The sequence below is a fragment of the Mus pahari genome, chromosome 23 (genome assembly GCF_900095145.1).
Source record: "Mus pahari chromosome 23, PAHARI_EIJ_v1.1, whole genome shotgun sequence".
Lineage (NCBI taxonomy): Eukaryota > Metazoa > Chordata > Mammalia > Rodentia > Muridae > Mus > Mus pahari.
In genome coordinates this window covers 34,231,047-34,252,483 of record NC_034612.1, presented here as the reverse complement: position 1 = coordinate 34,252,483, position 21,437 = coordinate 34,231,047, and the positions used below count along the sequence as shown (strand labels likewise).

The 21,437-nt window shown below is 50.6% G+C and overlaps 2 protein-coding genes across 3 annotated transcripts in view; both read right to left on the bottom strand.

Moving 5' to 3' along the window:
- Positions 1-460: 460 nt before the first annotated feature.
- Bhlha15 (basic helix-loop-helix family member a15) lies at positions 461-2,199 on the bottom strand. Its single transcript, XM_021187225.1, has 2 exons — positions 2,127-2,199; positions 461-1,446 (listed from the first exon to the last, which is right to left on the bottom strand). Exon 2 carries the CDS (start codon positions 1,391-1,393, stop codon positions 797-799), a length of 597 nt encoding a protein of 198 aa, XP_021042884.1. The 5' UTR covers positions 1,394-1,446; positions 2,127-2,199; the 3' UTR covers positions 461-796.
- A 2,177-nt stretch (positions 2,200-4,376) lies between these two features.
- Lmtk2 (lemur tyrosine kinase 2) overlaps positions 4,377-21,437 on the bottom strand; it is an 83,431-nt gene continuing 66,370 nt past the window's right edge. For both annotated transcript variants that reach the window (XM_029533550.1, XM_029533551.1), the window contains exons 10-14: positions 20,453-20,602; positions 16,047-18,957; positions 9,520-9,652; positions 8,961-9,200; positions 4,377-7,740 (exon numbers count right to left, since the gene is read on the bottom strand). In XM_029533550.1, the coding sequence (XP_029389410.1) occupies positions 7,712-7,740; positions 8,961-9,200; positions 9,520-9,652; positions 16,047-18,957; positions 20,453-20,602 (3,463 nt within the window). In that variant the 3' untranslated portion in view covers positions 4,377-7,711. The remainder of the gene's footprint in view (positions 7,741-8,960; positions 9,201-9,519; positions 9,653-16,046; positions 18,958-20,452; positions 20,603-21,437) is intronic.

The window sequence follows — 21,437 nt, the reverse complement described above, 5'->3', positions numbered from 1 at the left end:
AGAGAGAGAGAGAGAGAGAGAGAGAGAGAGAGAGAGAGAGAACCCTCTCTTTTAAAGTCCTATGGGATTGGGGGCCTGGCTAGGCGTTTCTAAGTCCAGTTGTTGAGTTGGGCCAGGGGAATCCTATAAAATGAGGAAACGAGATGCCATCTTGGCTTTGCTGTATATTCCCTGAGGAAGTGAGTGGCACTTTGGGTCCAGTTTCCCATAGCCCCACAATATGGGATGGACCTTAGGCTCAGCAGTCGCAGGGACGTTAGTAAGTCAAGTTTTTTCCTGGAGTTGTCCCTCAGCCACCACACATGAATTGTTAAGGAAGGCAAAAACTGTCCCACCCCTGCTCGTCCTTTGTCAAAGGGCAGCAAGGGCAGGTAGGATTTCCCTGGAGATTTGAAGGCCCAGATCACTCCCTTGTCCCCTGGGTGGCTAGGAAAAACTGCCACATGCTGGTGTCTGAGCTGAGTTTCAAGGACAGTGGAGTAACTGCGAGATAGCTCTGGGCTGGGGATGCAGCTCAGTTGGTGGAGAGCTTGCTTAGCCCGTGCACACACAGCCCTTAGCTCAGTCCCCAGTGTGGCACCATGTCAGGATGTAATCCCAGCCCTAGATGGAGGTGAGGAGGATCAGGAGTTCAAGGCCAGCTTGGGCCACGGGAGGGCTTTCATCAACAACAAAATCCCCGCAAGGACCTCAATAGTGTCATTACCAGTCTGGGGCTTGCGGCACAGAGGGACCACAGCTGAGACGGGCAGGCGGGCTCCTCACTGCCAACCCGCCCCAGAGCCTGAAGCATGTGCTAGCTCCCCTCTCTAAAGCTGTGGATCTGTGTAGAGTAGCGTTGCAGGTGGCCTTGGGGCTGGTCCTCGGTGACACCAAGCATGGCCCCAGCTACCTGCTGCTGCTGCTGCTGTTGCTGCTGCTGGTGATGGTAATGCTGGTATAATTTAGGGCCTGGCGCAGGACCTGGTGCCTCCAGCCCCGGGAGGCGGCTGCTGGACATAGTAAGTATGGTGGCGGTCAGCGACTTGATATAGTTCTTGGCCAGCGTGAGGGTCTCAATCTTGGAGAGCTTCTTGTCAGCCCGCACGTGCGGGATGACCTCGCGCAGTGCCTGGAAGGCATTGTTGAGTTTATGCATCCGCTGTCTCTCCCGCTCATTGCTCTCCAGCCGCCTCTGAACACTGTTCTCCCTGCGGCCGCCGGACCCCTGTCGCCGGCGGCTGACCTCTCCCCGACCTCCTCCGCTTGCACGGGCTGTCCTGCTCCGGAGACCCTTTGTCAGCTCTGACGCCCCTGAGCCTGACTGGGGTCTGTCAGGCGTCTGCTCTCCCGGGGTGGCTTCTGCGTCCTGCATGGGTGTCCGGCGCCGAGGGGGCCGGTTCTTGGGCTTCATAGCTCCAGGCCGGGTTTTCTCAGGAGGTGGTGGCTGGGTGGTGGCCCTTCCAGCTGAAATTCAGAACACAGCCCCTCTGCAGTCATTCAGCGTGCCCAGTGGACACGCGGCATGGCTGTCTCATTGCTTCCTTAGCCAGTGCAGCTGACCACTGGTGCTTAGTGGACACCTAGGCGCTTCCCATCCACACTGAACCCTGAGTCGACTCACCTGTGCTCCCAAAGCCCTGGCTGAGTCCACACTGACCCACTTTTCTCTAACCTACCATCCCTCCCTCCCTCCCTCTCCACTGATCTGGGAACTCATTTCGGGTCCTCTACTCCTTACGGGTGCAAGTACTTCCTGAGCCTCGCTACTGGACAATTTGCTTAAACCACCCAGGAACAGGTCTCAACCCTGGCTTATAGGTCCCCCCCACACATACACTGTAATTTGTCCCAGACAGGCGGCACCCCTTAGACATCACGTTTACAGCTGGACATGACACAGGTCCAGACATGATCAGAACCAGAACCGCAGTGAGTGCACACAGGACAGCTCACAGGTCAGACTGACAGTTGCCAAGGCCCTGCAGCAGCCCCCAGTTCTACCACGTGGACGGCACCAGCCAGTCTTAGTGGAAGCCACCATCTATCTATCGGTTTCCCCCTACAGCTGCCGGCCGGCCGTCTGATCCCGCTTCTCGGGTCCCCTCCCAGCAGTCCCATAGAGTTTCCCCAACCTTTTGGTTTACCTGGGGATCCGAGGCCGTACGCGCAGAGGCTGCCCACGGGGGACAAGGACACGTAGCTTTAGCCACCACGGGCGGGGCTGCGGGAAGCATGTAAATGAGCTCGCTGGGCGGGGCCAGGGCGGCACCTGCGGCCACGCCCCTCGCTCTGAGGACCTGAGCGGACCCGCCTCCCCTTTCCTCCCTCCGGGTCTGAGAGCCCACGACCTCTCTGGGGACTTGCCAGGGCAGGGAGGGGGAGGAACCCCGGATCGCACCTGGCCAGGACACCCGGCCTTGGGGTTAAGAGTCAGAACAGAGTCTAGGATAAGCCACCCTGCATAGTCTTACAGGAACCGCAGCCACCTCCCTGAGCGAAGCTGGCAAGACCGCTCCTTCCCTGCCCTGGAGCACCCTGATTTCTCCAGCGGACTCTGCTAGCCCTAAGGGCTCAAAGACAGGGCTGTTCCCCCTTTTTGTCTCCCGTTACTGAAATGGGGTGCATCGGGGATGCCACCCATGTCACCAGAGCTCCTAGGTGTCAGGGTGTCACAGTCTTCAAGACTCAATTAGAAAACCAGCCAACCAAGCTCATGGCTGCCTATCTGTTGCTAGCTCCTGTCTTGGTTTCCCGAGGTTACAAAGGAATTACAATATAATTGTAATTATGTTGTTATGGGGCAGTAAGATGCCTGAGGGTAGAGGGGAAGCTGCCAAGTCCGAGGAGCCTGGGACCCAGAGTGGGAGGAGAGAACCAACTCCCCCACGTTGTCCTCTGACCTCTCTGTCATGTTGCTTACAGAAAACAGGTTTTCCGGCTAGCCTTTATCTGTCTATTTTTGGTGTGAGTGCTTGCTCCTGGGTCAGGGGACAGCTTGCAGCAGTCTTCTCTACTTCCACCATGCTGTGCTGGGGGGTTGAACTCAAGTCCTTAGGTTTGGCAGCAAGTGACTTTACCAGCTGAGCCATTTTGCTAGCTGTAGCACAGGCTGCCCTTGCACACCTGATCCTCCAGTATCTCCTCTGCCTCCCAAGTGCTAGAATTGCAATTGGGTCATGGCACACTCAACTAAAATGTGCTGAAAATATATATTCTTTAATCCAGTGAGTGCTGTAGTTACAGATGTGTGTTGGGGTAGTGCAGTGCTAGGGACCAGACCAGTGCTTCTTCTTGTGTGCTCAGCTACATCCCTGGCTGGATCTTTTTTTTTTTCCTATTAAGAGAGAGACTCCAAAGCCAAGGCTGTCCTCAGACTCATGGTTACACTTCTGCCTCAGCCTCTTGCTGCAGGAATTATTAAGGGGAACTGGTCACTATGCTCAACTAATTGTAGTCCCCCCCCTCCCCCAGGGTTAATAGGACAGGTCTAAACGCAGCCAGGACTCTCTGCATAGCTCTGGGGAAGTTCAGCATGCTTGGGTCTCAGTACTTGTGACACAGCCATGTGGGCCATGGTTCTGGTAGAAAGCTGTCACCTCCCTCATGTCACTTGGACTTCAGTGAAAGGACTGGAGGGGGGGGGACTGAGACACCCCCATACTGCATAGAACTGCTTCTGTTTTTTTGAGATAGGACCTCATCTGTACCAGAGCCTGGGCTGTTTTGGACACATGGCAATCCTGCCTTATCACCCAGCTGCTGGTATTAAAGGCACACACCATGCCAAACCCAGTGAAAGGCTGTTTTGTTTGGTGTGTGTGTGTGTGTGTGTGTGTGTTGTGGTACCCATGCAGTGCTCAAGCGTAAGGTGTGAAGTCAGAGTTCAACATCAACTGTCATCCTCCGGTGCACCGGTTTGCTGTGTTGAGGCGGGATCTCCCACTGGCCTGGCTCTGGCCTAGGGTGCTAGGCAGGCCAGTGAGCCCCAGGGTCGGCTGCCTCTGATTCCACTGAACCAGACGACAGGCATACAGGGTCCACTTTACACGACCTTTTGATTTTTAAACATCATGGGTTTTAGAAATGGAACATGGGTTTTCTCAGCAAATAAGCCATTTCCCAAACAGAAAGGCTGGCTGTGACCTCTTGGAGTAGCATTTGGGACCTGGGCCAAGGCCAAATCCTTATAAACCAAATCTCACTACAGCTCCTCAGTAAGTAGAAAGGCTTGAATTACAGAGCCCACAGCCGTACACGCACCAGACTCTACAGTCCCCTGAGAACCACCCTCATGCCTTAGGACCATGGGGAGCTCAGAAACCCACAGCATCAGGCCAAACCCACACATGGAAAAAACAAAGAATAAATGTAGCAACAGAGATTATTATAAATATATAACTATATTTATTTTGAATATTAAATAGTTTTTAAATTACAAGCAATTTATTGAATCACACTAAGCTTCAATATACAGTAAAAATCTTACAATTTAAAAATGTACACAATTTAAACTCCAAGTTCATTAACTGTTATATTGCCATGAACCCCTTCTGATTGCATTAAGTACAACCTGGTAGGTGGCAGGCCGTGGGTGTGACTGTCCCACCCAGATCCCTGGCGAGGACAGGATGAAACAGTGGGAACATGCACAAGACCCAGCTTCGCCTGTGCAGGCTTCAGTAACCAAACACCATATGTTCAGCCCCCGGGACGGCCGTGGGTGACGCAATACTGCCAACACATCTTAAGAACTTATGTGTAAGTTAAACAGAGTTTCCTAAAAGCCAAGACTGGTGCCCCTGTTTGCTTCTTAAGAAATATTGCGATGTCTGTTTGACGTAACCTTGTCTGCCCTCTCTCAAGGTGGGCGCTCTTAAGTGTGGCACACAGAGCCTGACACTTGGTCACATCGGCGTTCTCAGGCTGAGGAGCTGCCTGTCTCTTTTCCTGGCCCTGGGGACAGACATGCAGTAGGTCTCTAATTCTACAAATGCCCTATGGGAAGTATGGAAAAAAGGGGAAGGTTTAAAAAGGCATTGCACAGCAGGGAGACAGGCCTCCTCAGAGAAACCCATCTCTCTAAAAACAGGCCCGAATGGCTGGAGGCTGGTGGCCATCGCAACTTTTCAATGAATGGCTTCTGGCCCAGACGAGTCTCTCAGGGAGGGGACTACTGTTTTCTGACTTCGGTCATCTTCTAACAAATAGAGGATATCAAGAGGGACTTGGAGGGCAGAAGGAAAAGTCACTGAGCCCACCGCATGACAACCACAGGCACCACCGGCTCATTTCACTGCCAATGTGAGTGACCAGGTTTGGAAAGCCCTCCAAGGGCAACCAAGTTATCACTAAAAAATAAAACCAGTTGGGTATGGTGGCAGCATCAGGGGGCAAGAGGCAGGTGGATCTCTGAGTTCGAGGCCAGCCTGGACTATACAGTAAGTTCCAGGACAGCCATGGCTGCACAGAGAAACCCTATCTTGAAAAACAAAAAACAAACCTAAACCAAACCAAAACCCACACTGGATGGCAAAGCACATGCTCACATTTAAAAAATGGGCTGGAGTTTAGTCTACTGAAATTTCTGCATATTGCTTGAGATTTTGGGAGGATGTGTTGACGAGTGTTATACAAAATCTTCCCTTCCATGCGACGCCACAGAAGATCCACCCCACCCCCACCCCAACTCAATATATAAAATGCTCTTGTTTTGGCAATTAACCATGAGAGTGATATAGATATAAATATAAACGGGATTTGTATTGTTAAAATCCCCTCAGCATGGTGAAAGATGGCCAGCCCTCAAATGTCAGTAAGTCTATCCCAGGCTGGCTGCGAAAGGAGGCTACTGACTGTAATCAGTGAATCTCAACTTCTGAAAACTGTAATTTGAAAAAAAAAAAAAATATTATTATAGTTACGTCTCCTTTCTTTCTCAACTAAGACTGGTAGATAGAGGTGAAAATTAAGGGAAAAAAAAAAAAAAAAAACCAGAAAAGTCCACACAGCCAAAATTCAGTTATGACAATTTTGGCAAAATTACTTTCAAATGCCCTGGTTTTAATATACATGTCACAAGATCCAGTGCTTTCTACGGAGTCCAGGCAGGCTCGGTCTGCACCAAGGATGGGAAAAGGAGACTCTGTTCTCAAATTTCTTCTGTTGATCATAAAGTTATTGCTTAGTATAAAAAATTCATGGATCGAATCAGAGTTGATAATAAAGGTCATAATTTGTCACGTAAACTCACACCGACATCCACACCTGCACCCTGCGTGAGAGTCCAAGTCCTTCTGACTGACAGCATGATGTCCTGGCCAGCGCCTGGAGACTCATCCCATCGTCACACTGGAGTCTGGACAGCAGGGGCAGCACCAGGAAGTATTTGGGGTGAGGAGCTCAAGCGAGAAGAGCCACCCCAGCGGGTGCAGTTCCCGCTCAGCGTGGCATTAGCATGCTGCAATGGCCACCGATACTTCCTTTGTCAGAGCGCGGCCTCCCTCTTGTGCTGGGGACAGCAGTCTCCTTCGACGATGATGTACTGAAGCTATGCTGAAGACGTGAAATCCCTTTCAGAACAAGAGGAGAACTGGGTGCTGATACAGGAAGGGGGCCCTGCTGGGGCCTCTGCCCTGCTCCTTGCAGCCCCAGGGGCTGCCTGTACCCTGGGCGCTATGGCCTGGAATGAGGAGAAGCCCTCCCTGACGTTTCCAAACAGCTCCCTCAGCAGCACCCAGCGTGGACAGACCGCTCTTCTCACTCGCAGCTCTGCGGGGACCAGTGTCTCAGAGGTCCCACCTGCCTGAGACATAGAGCTCCTGCAGGCTGGCCTCTGTGCAGAGCAAGTGGTGCTTGGCCTCATCTCGCCAGAAAAGGATCCTGGGCACTGAGTGCTGGGCGAACCTTTTATGGGATTTCTACCAAAAGAATTTCAAAGCACGAGAGGCAGGGCAGGCTGCCCAGAGAACCCACCTTATACAGAAACATGCTCAATGCAATCAACGGAACAGAACAGCAGTTTTGGCCTCACCAAAAATATGTCCTCTAAGAACACAAACCACAACCTAACTCCCAGAATCAGAAGGGCCTGGGGAAGGGTGCCTGCGCACAGTTCCCATGGGAGGAACTGAAGATAGAAGAACACTCAAAATACCGAAGCTTTACAGTACCATGCAGAGCAGACACACAAGGAGACAGACACAAAACAAAAAGAAAAAGATAAGAGAAAGAAAATCAGACCAGTGGACAGCACCAGCGTGACCTGCCAGGCTCTCCTTGGATAGTTCACGATGCTGTACAATATTGGGGGCTCAGAACACTCACCCACAGTGCAGTCAAAGAGCAACTAGTGATTTCCTAAAGACAACAAATATGGCTCACTTGTGACCACTCACTCGCCTGGTGCACCCCTCTGTGGCACCCGTGTGGCGAGGCAGACATCTACACACAGACAGACCCACGGCCTGAGGTGCTCAGGTCCTCCAACACTCATGTGCCAGAACAGTGTGGCAGTGTGGCCACCTCAGCAGGATGCCCAGCTCGAGCGCAGGAGCAGCCCAGGCGAGCGGGCAGGCGAGCACTGCAGAGGGAGCTGGCTTCCTGGCATGGTGGCCCGGCTCTCCATCACTCCTGAGCCGCTCACTGTCTGGTGCCAGTCAGCATGGAGTGGATGACGTTGCTCAAGTGGACAAGCAGGAGCGCTGCTGGCTGGGAGAGTGTCTACAGCCACCTAGTCCTTGTCTCCGTCTTCACTGCTGCCTATGTCCAGACAGAAGCAACAGAACAGCGCAGGTCAGATTTAAGAGCTGACTACCCAGACAGTACCAGCACGGAGGCGACCAGACCAGAACGGCAGGAAAAGGAAGTGTAGCTGGTGCCTTCCTGTGCTCCCCTGTCTTCCCTCCTTCCCAGAACCTGCAGGGCTCTGCATACACAGGTGCTTGGCTCCCAGAGGCTCCATGGTCACACTCAGGCACCTGCCCCCCCAGAGGTCCTTAGGCTCAGGCATTATCTCATCGGCACAGGTGAAAAGCAAGTAAACAAATAAAAGTGCTTTATATCCTACAGTTATTATTTGATCTGTAAACTTCAAATAAAAAATGTACCTATTAATATTTATCTCCTGATCTTGGTATAGGGAAAGGGGCCCATATGTTCAGGTATTGCTACTTCAAATGGCCCTGCTGTGAGTCCCCAGCTGGCCCCTAGTATCGCACAGAGACCAAGACTTAATGGCAAAATCAACACTGCTGGGGAAGAGCCTGGGCTCACGTCCAAGCCACAGGTCAAGTGTGGCTAGAGCAGGTGCCTGTGCAGGGTGCTTCCCGGGGACAGATGTGTAACCTGAGGAAGCGGGGCTGGCAGCAAAGGGGAAAGGAAAATACATAGCAGAGCCCACTCTGGGACCTCCAAGCCCTCCAGGGCCAGTCCAGCAGGGTGGACAGAAATGGGCACCGGGAGTGAGCCCAGTGTGGGAGCGTGGCCGCACATGCACTGCCAGGCTGTGAGGGATGCACCAGGCCTATTATGTCAGCCGCTTAATCTGAGGAAGGTCTGAAAGTTCAAGGCCAAACTAGACTAGAGTTGAGTTCACATAGGGCAACCAGGTGAGACTTTGTCTCATTAACAAAACAAAAAGTAAGAGACTTGGGAAGGAAGTTTAGTGGTAAAGCAGTAAGGAGCTAGGGGGTGGCTCAGTGGTAGAGCTCCAGCCTAGAATCCCCCAGTGAAGGGCTGGGGTGTGGCTCAGTGGTAGAGCCCCTGCCTAGAATCCCCCAGTGAGGGGCTGGGGTGTGGCTCAGTGGTAGAGCCCCTGCCTAGAAACCCCAGGGAGGAATGTGCCTCAATGGCAGAACAATGTGCTTATCTATCCCAGGAACCCCACTACCACCACCCTGTGGGCTAGGGTAAAAGGGCACTCCCGGATGAAAACCATCACGCCATGGCCCCACCCCCAGCACATGCAGGGCTCCTCTCACCTCCTTGTTCAATGTCTGAGTCCGTGAGGTGTGTGAGAGAGAAGCTGGCAATGTTGGCAGGAGAGATGGAGAAGCGGGAGCAGGGGGACAAGTGTGGCCAGCTCTGCTCCGTGCTCCTGGCGGGTGGCGGAGGAGAGAAGTATTTGGAGGTCTGCAGAGAGGGCTTGGAACCCAGAAGGCTCGTGGTCTTTGACATGAAAGGGTCCGGGGAGAAGTCATCGTCCCACTCGAAGCCTCCGCCTGCAGTGAGGACAGCATCCTGTTATCTTTACGTTATCAGCTCTTGATAAGGACAGGGAGCCGGGGCCTCCCGACACAGCCTGCCAACACACGGCCACCTACACACGTGCTGCTCCTTTCTTTCCAACAGTATATATACCGTGGGCCAGGCATGGCAGGCAGCACATGTCTTTACTCCTAGGACTTGGGAGAGAGGGACAGAGACGGGGAATCTCTCCTAAGTCACAGGTCAACCTGGTCCACACAGTGAAATTGAGTCAAAGACAAGCAAACAAATACCCGCATCGTGACTCTGCATTGACCAAGGCAGCACAAATACCTTCTTCATCCGTGGAACTTTCGGAATTCATGCACCTCCCTAGGTAGGGGGAGCTTGAGGATGCTGCTGCGCTGCTGGGCCCAGGGCCGTGTGCTTCTCCCCCGCAGTGTCCCAGCTCTTTGGTGGGGGTTTCCTGAAAAGCCAAACAAAGACTGCACTCAGTCTTCTTGGAGCCCACATGGCTCTTCCACCCGGGCTGACAGGATCATCAGGTGAGGTATGCTAAAGGAGTTATTAACTTTACGAGTAGAAGGCAGCATCAGATTCCCCTGGATTCAGAGTTACAGATAATTATGAGCTGCCAAACTGGTGCTGGGAACCAGGTCCTCTGTAAAGTCAACCAGTCTTCTTAACCCATGAGCCATCTCTTCCCTTTTGAGGCAGGGTCTCTCTGTGTAGACCAGGCTGGTCTCAAACCCTAGGTATCTGCTTGCCTCTCGGCCTCTACATTGCTGGGGTTAAAGATCACCAAGACCAGTTCTCTCCAGCCCTGGCACCAACCCCCTGACCCCGCCGGCCTCCTGAATGATGTATAGTAAGCCCCTGTCACCATACACAGCAAGGTCCCACAGTATACGGTCCCTCAAATGCAGCTCCAGCACCCACCCGCACAAGGCATGCGAGAGCATCCCGAGACTCCGAGACGGAAATGAACAGGCAGACAGGTGCAGGACGGAAGAGTCCTAGACTCTAGACAGATGTTGAGGAGTTCCGGGGCCTTCCCTTGAACACACAAACAATGCAGCAAAGCTGTGGAAACACTATGGGATGAGGGACAACACCAAGATCCAGCGCAGCCAGGGACACATGCACAGGCCAGAGCAGAAAGAGGAACTAGGACTGATATCGAAGTCACAGGGGGCTGAGCTGTGGCCGAAAGTCAGCTGTGAAGGCCTAAGAGAAACAGACCAACACACTCCAACCTTCGAAGCCAGATTCCCCATGGCACGGCAGGAAGACACAAAGTCTAATGTGATCCAGCCTTCAAGGGGCCAGGACAACCTCCCTGCACAGAAGAAATGGTCCACCCAGGTGCCAAAGGTCACAAGTACTGGGAAAAGCTGAAGAGTTTAAACAGTGGGGCCAAATGCTGACAGGAAAGGGCTGACAACAGGGATCTACAGGCGGAGAAAATACCCCTCAGGAGTAAGTGTGAGCTGAAGAACTGGTTGTCAGTGGATAGAGGGCAAAGGAAGCTGAGGAAAAAAAGCTGAATGAACTTCTCCAAGCAGGACAAGATACGCGACAGCAACCCAGAGCACCCATGCTGAAGACGGAGCCACTGAGCGAATAGAAACCCATTTTCCTTACCTTCTTTTCTTTCTTTTTACAAAAGCTGGCCATACTGCTTGTATGTATGTATGTATGTATGTATGTATGTATGTATGTATGTATGTATGTACGTATTACTCTGTGGGGAATATGAGCGGCACATGCTATAGCACAGACACAGACGTCAGAGGACAACTTGTGGGAATCGGTTCTCTTCCTTCTTCTCTATGTAGGTCCCAGGATCTAAACTCACCTCAGCAGGCTTGAAAGCAAGCGCTTTTAACCACTGAGCTGCCTTGCTAGCCCTAGCTACTCTCCCTCACCCACATGCATGCACGCATGCGTGCCTGCTGAGACAGGGTCTCACAAAACCCAGGCTCGCCTCCAACAAGCTGTGTAGCCAAGATGACCTTGAGCTTCCAATCCTCCAGTTTCTACTTCCCAAGTGCTGGATCACAGCTATGTACCACCACGCCCATTTGAAGAGGTATTGGGTATTTATGAATGCTAACCAAGCACTCTACCAACTAAGATGCACTCCTAGTTCATGCTCACGAATTTCTTAAAATGTCTGGTGATTACACTAATTTATTTTTTGAGAAGAGGTCATGGTGATTAGGATTCACTCAAGGCCTCATACATTCTAGGCAAGTGTTCTACCACTGAGCTACATCCCCAGACCCTGATGAGGTATCCCCCTCTCGACAGGGTTTCTCTGCATAGCCCTGTCTGTCCTGGAACTCAAGTGGAAGACCAGGTTGCCTTGAACTCACAGAAATCCACTGTCCTGCCTGATGGGGTTTCTCAATGGATGCAGACACATGACCCAGTCGTGATGAGGGGCAGAAGGCAGCAGCCAGAGGCAGCACCTCTACACTCTGTAAGAAGTGGGGAAACGCTGCTTGCAAGCTGACCCAGAAGGTAGTGTGCACACTGAAACCCCTAGAACAGCTTCCTTCAAAGTATAACACACTAGCACCAGCACAGAAAACAGTGCTGACAGCAGTGTTCCAAAGGAAAGAAAGAGGCTGACGCACTAGAGTAGAAGCAAACACCACAGCTAAGGCCAAGCACGCCACTAAAAACAGACAGTTTAGCTCATCAAGTACCTGCCGTGCAAGCCAGACCATGTGAGTTTGGATCCCAGGCACCCACGTGTGCCAGGCCACGGCACAAGCAGCACAATCCATCTCAGCGCTCGCCTCACTGGCCCCACAGTAGTCAGACTACAGGTCCTCACCAGAAAGGGACAATAAAATGCCCAACCTGAGCGCCCATCGCCAAGGCTGATCTAGCTCTGGGACCCACATAATGGAAAGAGAGAACCCACTCTCCTAGTTGTTCTCCAACCTCCACATGTGCCCGTGGCATTTGCATACATACACACACACACACACACACACACACACACACACACACACACACTGCAAAAACAGACGAATAAGTGGGAAAAGAAAGTGGGGATATACTCCATGGGTAAAGATGCTTGCCACCAAGCACAATGAGCTGAGTTGGACTCCCAGGGCTCCCAGGGCAGAGAGATGACTCTTCAACTTACTCTCTTACCTCCACATGTACACAGCGGCGGCAATGAGTACATACACACCGAATAGAGATGTAGTAAATAAGATAAATGCATTAACCATAAAGAAAATCTCTACCTCTCAGAAATGAAATACTGTACATGTTAGTCTCTGACGGGAAATCCAGAAGTAATCTGAGCTGGATGAAATAGAAATACAACACATTAAAACCCCCGGGAATCAGCTACAGCAGCAACAAGGACATTTACGCCATTAAAGACTAATAGAAAAAAAGTCTCAAGTCCCAGAATCTAGGAAAAGGGGCTGAGAGATGGCTCAGGAGTGCTGGCTGCTCTTCCAGAGGTACTGAACTGGATTCCCAGCACCCACACAGCAGCAGCTCACAACTATCTCTAACTCCAGTTCCAGAGGATCTGACACCCTCTTCTGACCTCCTTGGGCACAGGCACATCATGCATGCAGACATATATGCAGGTAAAACACCCATAAAAATACTAGGGAAAACCCCAACCCAATGTGAGTATAAGGAAGTACTAAAGACGAAGGAGATAGCAATGAAACTGAAGAGAGACAACAATACAGAAAAAAAATCCAGGAAGCCGAAAGCCATTCTTTGGAGAAGCTCCCAAATCTTAGTCTCTCCCAGAAGCTCCCAGAGGAGGAAGCCACTTCCCTACTCTTCAATCAAGCCACAGCCCTAACAGCTCAGCCAAGGACAACAGCCACCAGCAGTGCAAACCAAAGAAAGCCAAAACCCAAACCAACTCTACAAACAGGAGAGGCAGGCTTGCCCCTGGCTGGCTCTGGAGGTCAGCCTCAGGACGGCCCTGAAAGCAGCTGAGGGTGGGCAGGCAGTTGGCTAGCCCACCCACATCAGGCTCAGCCAATCCCACAAGCAGCAATAAAGAAGGGGGTTGGTTGGTTGTTGTTCACTTTTATCTCCTGTTGCCGGCCACACACCCTCTATAGCTGAGCTGTGACCCCAGCCCTGAGACACTTGGTAAGAAAGTGACTAGAGCCCAGCATCCCAGGGACGAGGGGATATAGTGCTGGAAGCCTCCACCACAGGACCCTGAGAAGGTGCTTCCCAAAGGCCAAAATGAAGCCAAGCGCTTGGCTTTGAGGACTAAGTAAAAAAAGAGGGCAAGCATTGTCAGACACAGCAAGGATCCTTGGCCTTCTGGCATATGGTGGGGCCCATTCTCAGGCCCCATGACTTGAGCGCTTAATCAGAATCTAACTGATTCAGGAAGCAAATTCAGGTGGGGCATGGTGGTGCACACCTTTAATCCCAGCACTTGGGAGGCAGAGGCAGGCGAATTTCTGAGTTCGAGGCCAGCCTGGTCTACAGAGTGAGTTCCAGGACATCTAGGGCTACACAGAGAAACCCTGTCTTGAAAAAAAAACAAAACCAAAACCAAAACCACCCCCCCCACACACACACACAAAAGAAGCAAATTCAGGGTCAGCAGGTGACGGTTAACACCTTCAATGCCGGCACTCAGGAGCCCAAGGCAGCAGGACCACCAGTTCAGGAATAGCCTGGGCTACAAGAAAGCGTTTAAAACTCCCTTGAACTACTTAGTTGTCTCACAACCACAAAGACTAGGGATATATGGCAGTGACAGTACACTACTAGCCCAAGGCCCTGGGTTCCATTAACATCTACAGTAACTCAAAGTTTATGAAGACCAGAAAGTGCAGAACTTGGAGGAAGGAAGGAAGGAAGGAAGGAAGGAAGGAAGGAAAGAAGGAAGGGGCTGGTGAGATGGCTCCATTGGTAAAATGCTTGCCATGAAAGCTTGAGGACCCAGGTTCAAGCCCCAACACCCAGATTAAAAAGCTGGGGCTGGGGTCATGGCTTAACACTGGCCGCTCTTTTAGAAGATCTGGGTTTAATATGCAGCATACACATGGTAGCTCAGAACCATCTGTAACTCCAGTTCTAGGGGAGCCTCTTGTGACCTCTTAGGGAACCAGGCATAAAAGTGGTATACAAAGATAGATAGATAGATAGATAGATAGATAGATAGATAGATAGATAGACAGACATTTAAAGCTGTGAGATCACCGGACAGTGGTGGTGCACACCTTTAATCCCGGCACTTGGGAGGCAGAAGCAGGTGGATTTCTGAGTTCGAGGACAGCCTGGTCTACAGATTGAGTTCCAGGACAGCCAGGACTACACAGAGAAACCCTGTCTCGAAAAACAAAACAAACCCCCCCCAAAAAAAAAAATCCAAAAAAAGCTGTGAGATCTAGGTTCATTAAGTTATCCAGAAAATAAGATGGACAGCAATCAAGACACCTGACACTGACCTCCACATGTAAGCAGACACGCGTGCGTGCGTGCGTGTGGAGGGAGAGAGAGAAAGAGAGAGAGAGAGAGAGAGAGAGAGAGAGAGAGAGAGAGAGAGAGAAAACGCTAGCTCTCCAGTTATTAGTCGAAGTCTGTCCACCCACCAAGGGTCAGAGCTGAAGGGCTCTGTCCTGCTGTCTGCATGTTAGACTCTCCATACACACCCCATAGGGGACGCTGCTGGCCACCCTCTCCAGAGCTCCCTGCCAGCAGGAGGCCTGCACCCAAGAGTTGCTTATTACTGCCAATTGTCAAACTCAAAATAAAAGGTGGTCAACTAATTTCAGCAGATCTCTGTCTGGAGACCCAAGAACGCCCAAGGGCTGGCTTCATCCCTTTACTACATGCTAAGGCTTGTCACAAAGCCAGGCATGGCGCACACCTTTAGACCTGGCACTCATGAGGCAGAGGAAGGTGGATTTAAGTTCAAGGTCAGCTTGGTCTACAGAGAGACTTCTTGGATAGTCAGGGCTACACAAAGAGAGAAACCCTGACTCAGAAAAATGAACAAAAAAGTTAAAAAAACAAAACAAACAAAACAAACAAAAAACCCCACAAGTTATCAAGACAAGTTCCCATGGTGACCTCCTGGAGAGCTTAGCTACTGCTTGTCCTGAGGGCTACAGGGCAGCCAAAGACTGTCCACTCTGCTATCACTGTCTGCCTTGAATGTGGTAATGTGGAGCCCAGTCATATCCCAGGTGGCAGTCATTATGAAAAAGGTTACTTCTAAGGCTCAGAATCAGCACTGTGACAGAACCAAAGCACAGGTCTCAGCAGGGCACAGCCACTGCTCCACCGGAAAGGGGAGTCAGGAGGTTTGCATTTCCAAGGGAAGCTGGCATCAAGGACCATGGGACCAAAAAGATGGTGTCTTTGGAGTCAGAAGTTATAAAATTTTGGGGGCTGAAAAGATGTCTCAGTGGGTAAAACGCTTCCCAAGCAAGCATAAGGTCTGGAGTTCAAGTCCCCAGCACTCATGTAAATGTGGAGAAGAGCACCCACAAGTTATCTCAGGGTACAAAAGGTAGAGACGGCCCTCCAGAGCAAGCTGGCTAAGACGGGCTGAATCAGTGAATTTGGGTGTAAGGCAGAGAGAGAGAACCTGGCTCTCTTTATAGAATATGGAAAGTGAACAAAGAAGACACCCAGCATCAACTTCTATTCCCCACAGAGAAGCACGCACACACACACACACACACACACACACACACACACACACACGCAAATACAAATACATGCACACCACAGACAAATGGAAATAAAATTCTGGATGTTTATAAACATAATCAAATCAGACCACAGCTAGTTTCACACCTTCTTGAAATTCTCGACAATATAAATAGAGATACCTGGTCAAACAGATAAACGGTGACATCATCAAAAAATGTTACTGCCTTCTTTTCCTTCTTCCAGTCTTCCGGCAGCTGCTCCATGACTTCCCCAGCTGAGGGCTTCAGCAAACTCCGCAGGTGTCTACCATCATCGTTACTGACAATAATGGGCACAGGGTGCTCCGTGTCGTCTTCCGACTCAGAGCTTAGGCTGTGCAAGTTGAAGGCCCGCAGGTCCTCATCCGAGTCATCACTGTTCTCATCCTCCTCATCTGCATCCATCCCATCCTCCGAGAGATCCAGCATCCCAGACACACAAAGCTTGCCCAGGTATTTCCCTTCGATGTCTGGCTCCTTCAGCTTGGAGCTCTCGAAGTGGCTGGGCAAAGATTTATCCAGTGTGGAACTCGTGTATGCTAGGAGTTCATTGGTGTTTGTACCTGTGGAGGCCAGGGTGCATGGGCGATCTTCCTGTGTCTCCAGGTCATCGCAGCTGCTAAGTTCTGAATTCAACAAACTCAAGGGGCTGCTGGCCTCGTCGTCCACAGGGTAGGTCTCTCTGGAAGCATCAGCTGGTGTGGGCTGCAATGTTTCTTGTAGTTCTGAGTGACAAGAATTCTGCAAAGTAGACACCTGACTTTGATCTGGCTTGTCCTGTGGGGCTTCCAGGCAGCTTTCTGTGACATCAGAGCTTTCTTCTGGGACAACTGACTCAAGTGAGGACTGGCCCTTTACCAACGCCAAGGCATTGGCAGATGTTCCTGGGACCTCCTCGGGCTTTTTATCCGGCTCTGAATCATTGTCTGAGAAGTATGCAGAGTCTCGATATGAACTCTGGGTGCCAAGTGTTAAGCTCTGAGGGGGACCTTCAGCACCCCTGTGGCCATCACCTGCATCCGAGATGACAATGACCGGGTTGGGAGGCAAACTGCTGTGGCCACTGTTACCTGCTGCAGCTGTGTCTGAGTCAGCAGTGCCCTCAGGTGCAGAGTGCAGGGTCCACTCAGGAGACTCCAGGTTCTCCGTTTCATAGCCACTGTCCGCAGGCTTATCGGGGGGCAAGAGTTTCTGAGGGGTGTGGGAGCCTAGGGACTCTAGCAATGCTTCATGGACATCCACTGAATCCAGGGAATCTGGCGTTTCCACAGACGGCTCTGAGGTGGGGATGGGTGTTGACAAACTGTCTTCTAAGAGGCTATCTTGGCTGGCGGAGTCTGAGGAGAGGGCAGAGGCCAAGGCGGCATCCTTTGGGACAGCCTTAGAATTAAGCTGATTTAAAGTCTCCACAGCTTCCGAGGTTTTCTCCAGTGAGCTACCACTTAGAGGGGCTTCTGAAAAGGGCTGATTTTGTAAATCCTGTCTCGATTCTGGAAGACAACTCCCCACACCACCCTGACCAGTAATATCATTCACAAGGATGGGGTCTCTTTCGGTTAGATTCAAGGCCTCCTTGCTTTGGCAAGTGACATCTGGGGGTTCATCACCCCCATCAAGGGTTTTGGCATCCGTAGCAGGAATTTCAACTGGAACAGTCACGGGGTCGGGGCTTAGATCCAGGCAGATGGAGTTCTCAGGGACTCCGACATCTATAAAGGATTTGGTTTCTCCTGGCCTCAGAATTGAGTCTGGGGGGCCATTAGGAGATCCTTTTTCTGTGATCGAGGCTGGGGAGGCCTGTGGTGAGGTGCCACCATGACGCATGACACCTGTACCTTCATTCTGTCCACTCGTGTCTCCCTGTGACAAAGGAAAGTCTAGTGTATTTTCCAGGAACTCAAGTTCAGAACTTGCGGAGCCTCTCTGGGGGGACTCTAACAGTGCAGAGGTAAAACCTGCATTCTTAAGTTCTGTCTGAAGATTGTTCACTTGCTCCTTGCTAGGCAGTGAGCCTTTCAGTAGATTTTTCTCCTGAAGAAATAAAAAGTTTTCTGACAATTCTTGGACACTCAGTGGATCAAAGTGATCTTGGTGCAAAAGGCCGTCTGACAAGCCCAGAGGGTCCGGGCCCAAAAGCTTACGGGGCTTTTCTTTGTCACACTGGCAGGTGTCCTTGGGGTCATCCAGGCTTGAACTCAAGATGGCTGGCTTAAAGTCAGCTTGAACTCCATTTAGTGCCATTAGATCAAATATTTTTTGGTGACTGGGCAGGTCATCTGCTCTGTCAAGGTCACTAAATATGTTGAAAGGGCTCCCAGGGATGCTGGCAGCACGTGAGTCCTCGGCAGAGCTGGCTTCTTTGGGGTGAGCACTGCTCTGGAAGAAATCCTCTTCTGTCCTGGGCTCCTCAGACACAGGGTTCTTAAGGACCGTAAGATGGGGTGCCTCAGCTCCAGCCCTTTCTGGATTGTCTACTTCAGTTGTTAGCAGTGCAGGTGGATAATCCAGTCCCAGATTGCTACTGCTCTTCTCTTCCAGCTGGATGTAGTAGTCACTTCCAACAGAGAGGTTGTGTGCATCAAACACAGGAACCACCCCAGGGGCCCTCACGGGCACCTCCTGGCCACTGTCATCTTGCTTGCCAGGGCCAGGATCTGAAAGTGAATTCTCGAACACTTCAACGGGGAAGAACATACTGGAGTAAGACAAGGCTTCATCTGGGTGGCCCCGGCCCTGCTCATCAAAATGGTCATGCTTGGCAGCCTCCCACACATACTCAAAGCTCAGGCCCTGGCTGGTCTCAGTCACCGTGAGGACCTCCTCCATCTCCCGACCCAGCCGGTCCCGGGCAAAGTGGTCAAGGATGGGGAAGGCGGCGCTGCTGGATGCGTCCCTGCTGGTGGTGTTAGGCTTGAGAGCAGTCCACTGCTGTTCAAAGTCGACCTCCGAGTCCCGCTGGCTCTGCATCCTCAGGTAAGTGAGCAGACGGTGCACGTCTTCTGCGGCTGGCCTCTTGTCAGGAGACAGCCAGCAGAACTGTAGCACTTCATACCTGAGAGGCACACAGGGACATTAACCAACAGGGACATAGGAAAGAAGGGACCTTACTTCAAAGCCAACTCAACATGCCCTTCTCCCTAAGTTTCTATACCTCGACCACCACTAGCTGTGGTTAAGGGCTTAACTCAGGGTGTGATTACGGCACAAGACGAAGGCAAAGAATGAGTGAGGCACCCATTTCCCCAGGACATTTCATAGCATTCAGGCACAGATTCTGCCAGGTCATGCCTTCTTCTGGTTTCCTTCTAATGGTCTTCCCATCAAAAAAAGTAATTTTTTGGTTGCTGTTTTAAATTTCTATTGTTAATGTTTGGACAGCATTCTAAAAACATGCAGAAATTTGTTTTTCTAAAATCTCAATTTGTGCTCGTTTGGATATGTCTGTTTTTAGTATTTTCATCACCATATATTAATCATGCATGCTAATGGGTTTCACAGTGACATCTGTATTCAGGCACATACTGCACTAGGATCTTATTCATACACCTGCCCCTTCCCTTGTTCCTTTCCAATTCTTTCCAACTAGCCTCCCTTCTATTTTCATTTGTGGGCGTATATGCACCCCTGCCCCTCCCCGATCACCAATCCTGTGTGTGTATAAACATTCAAGGAGGGGTGGGAGCCCATGGGCACCCCTTTCTTCCATGACAGGGAGCTGACAAGCCCAGTCATGTGGACCACTGACTCTGAAAGGGTTCTTTCTGCCACATTTGTTCCTTTTCTTCTTTTTCTAAATGTTTGTTTATTTAGTCAGGAGTGGGACATCCCACGGCACTCGTGTTAGGGGTCGGCTCTCTCTTACCCCACGTGCTAGCAGGGGTCAAATGCAGGCTGTTGGCCTTGGAGGTGTGAGCATTTTTACCCAGAGCCATCCTGGTAGCCCCATACCCTCCTCCTAACAACTATTTAGTGGGGATATGTTTATCAGAACACTTTCTATCAAACACTAGGGGAAGCCAGGAACTTGTGAGTGCTAGGCCAGAGCTCTTCACAGGGCTACTTCCACCCTTGGTCCTGTTTTTAAAATTACTATCACTTTAAAGATATCATTTTTAATTGTTTTAATTGAAAGTGTAGGTGTCAACAGGACAGGCTAACGTAGAAATGATACTTCTAAAATTAATCATAAACAATGTAAAAAGGACTACATTTTAGAATATCTACTGTCAAAAAGTAAGGACCATATGAGTATATGAGAGAGAGAGAGAGAGAGAGAGAGAGAGAGAGAGAGAGAGAGAGAGTGTGTGTGTGTGTGTGTGTGTATTGAACCTGGAGTTTATTGATTCAGTGAGGCTGACCAGCTAGATCATCAGGCCTCAAAGATACTCCTGTTCCCACCTCTCCAGTACAGGATGACGGGTTCACACTCCCACACTCGGCTTTTTATACCCGCGCTGGGGATGCGAGTTCAGGCCCTCTGTTACGAGCCATCTCCTTCCCCAGTGCTCTGTTTTTGAAGGTTACAAGGCAGAATGGAAGCTACCAACCATCTATCCGAGTAAGGCTGCTCCAGCTGGGGCTTCGGGAGCTTCATGTCCCTCTCTCTGATGACTTGATTGAGGACATCCAGGTCGGAAAGGTTTGCATAAGGCTGAGCAGCACTGCTGAAGAGTTCCCAAAGTGTTACACCCAAGGACCTGCAGAGAGCAAGAGGGTCATGCTGAGTTTCCAACAACCTCATTTGTGCTCCTAGTAACAGCAACTGTATGGAGAAGGTAATATTGAAGTTATTTATTAGTAACAAGAGGATAAAAAGACTCTTAAATAACCAATATCCCAATGGGAAAAAATGGTTATTTCTCTTAAAATGAGGGTGACCAGAGGCCTTCTTTTTTTTTTTTTTTTTTAAGATTTATTATATATGTAAGGACACTGTAGCTGTTTTCAGACACCCCAGAAGAGGGCATCAGATCTTATTACGGATGGCTGTGAGCCACCATGTGGTTGCTGGGATTTGAACTCAGGACCTTTGGAAGAGCAGTCAGTGCTCTTATCCGCTGAGCCATCTCACCAGCCCCGACCAGAGGCCTTCTTATTTTACTTCATCACTAAGACAGAGTATAATAATATAATCACGGGAAGTAAACAATACGGTTGCTTGTGATTTTAACACCTCAAGCAATCAGTTGAAAGACTGATGTGTTAAAGCTTGGCACAATGAATTGACTATATAAACAACCTGGCTTCCAATAATTCCAAGAAACCAAAAAACACTTCCCCACTTAGGCCTGTCACCTGCTGCCTTGGTCACCCCTCAGCACGCCAAGCTAGCGGCAGCCGTCTAGTGCCAGAAGAGGTTGGTGTCACCAAAGGTGGACATTCTATGTCACAGTCTATCCAACTAGCTCTTGCATTACTGCTGTTGACCTGAGATAAGGTCTCACTGTGTAGACTAAGCTGAAATACCCAGACTGGTTTTTTTTTTTCGAGACAGGGTTTCTCTGTATAGCCCTGGCTGTCCTGGAACTCACT

Coding starts and splice junctions, on each gene's coding strand:
- Bhlha15 (XM_021187225.1), bottom strand. CDS start 1,393: ATGAAGCCCAAGAACCGGCCCCCTCGGCGCCGGACACCCATGCAGGAC.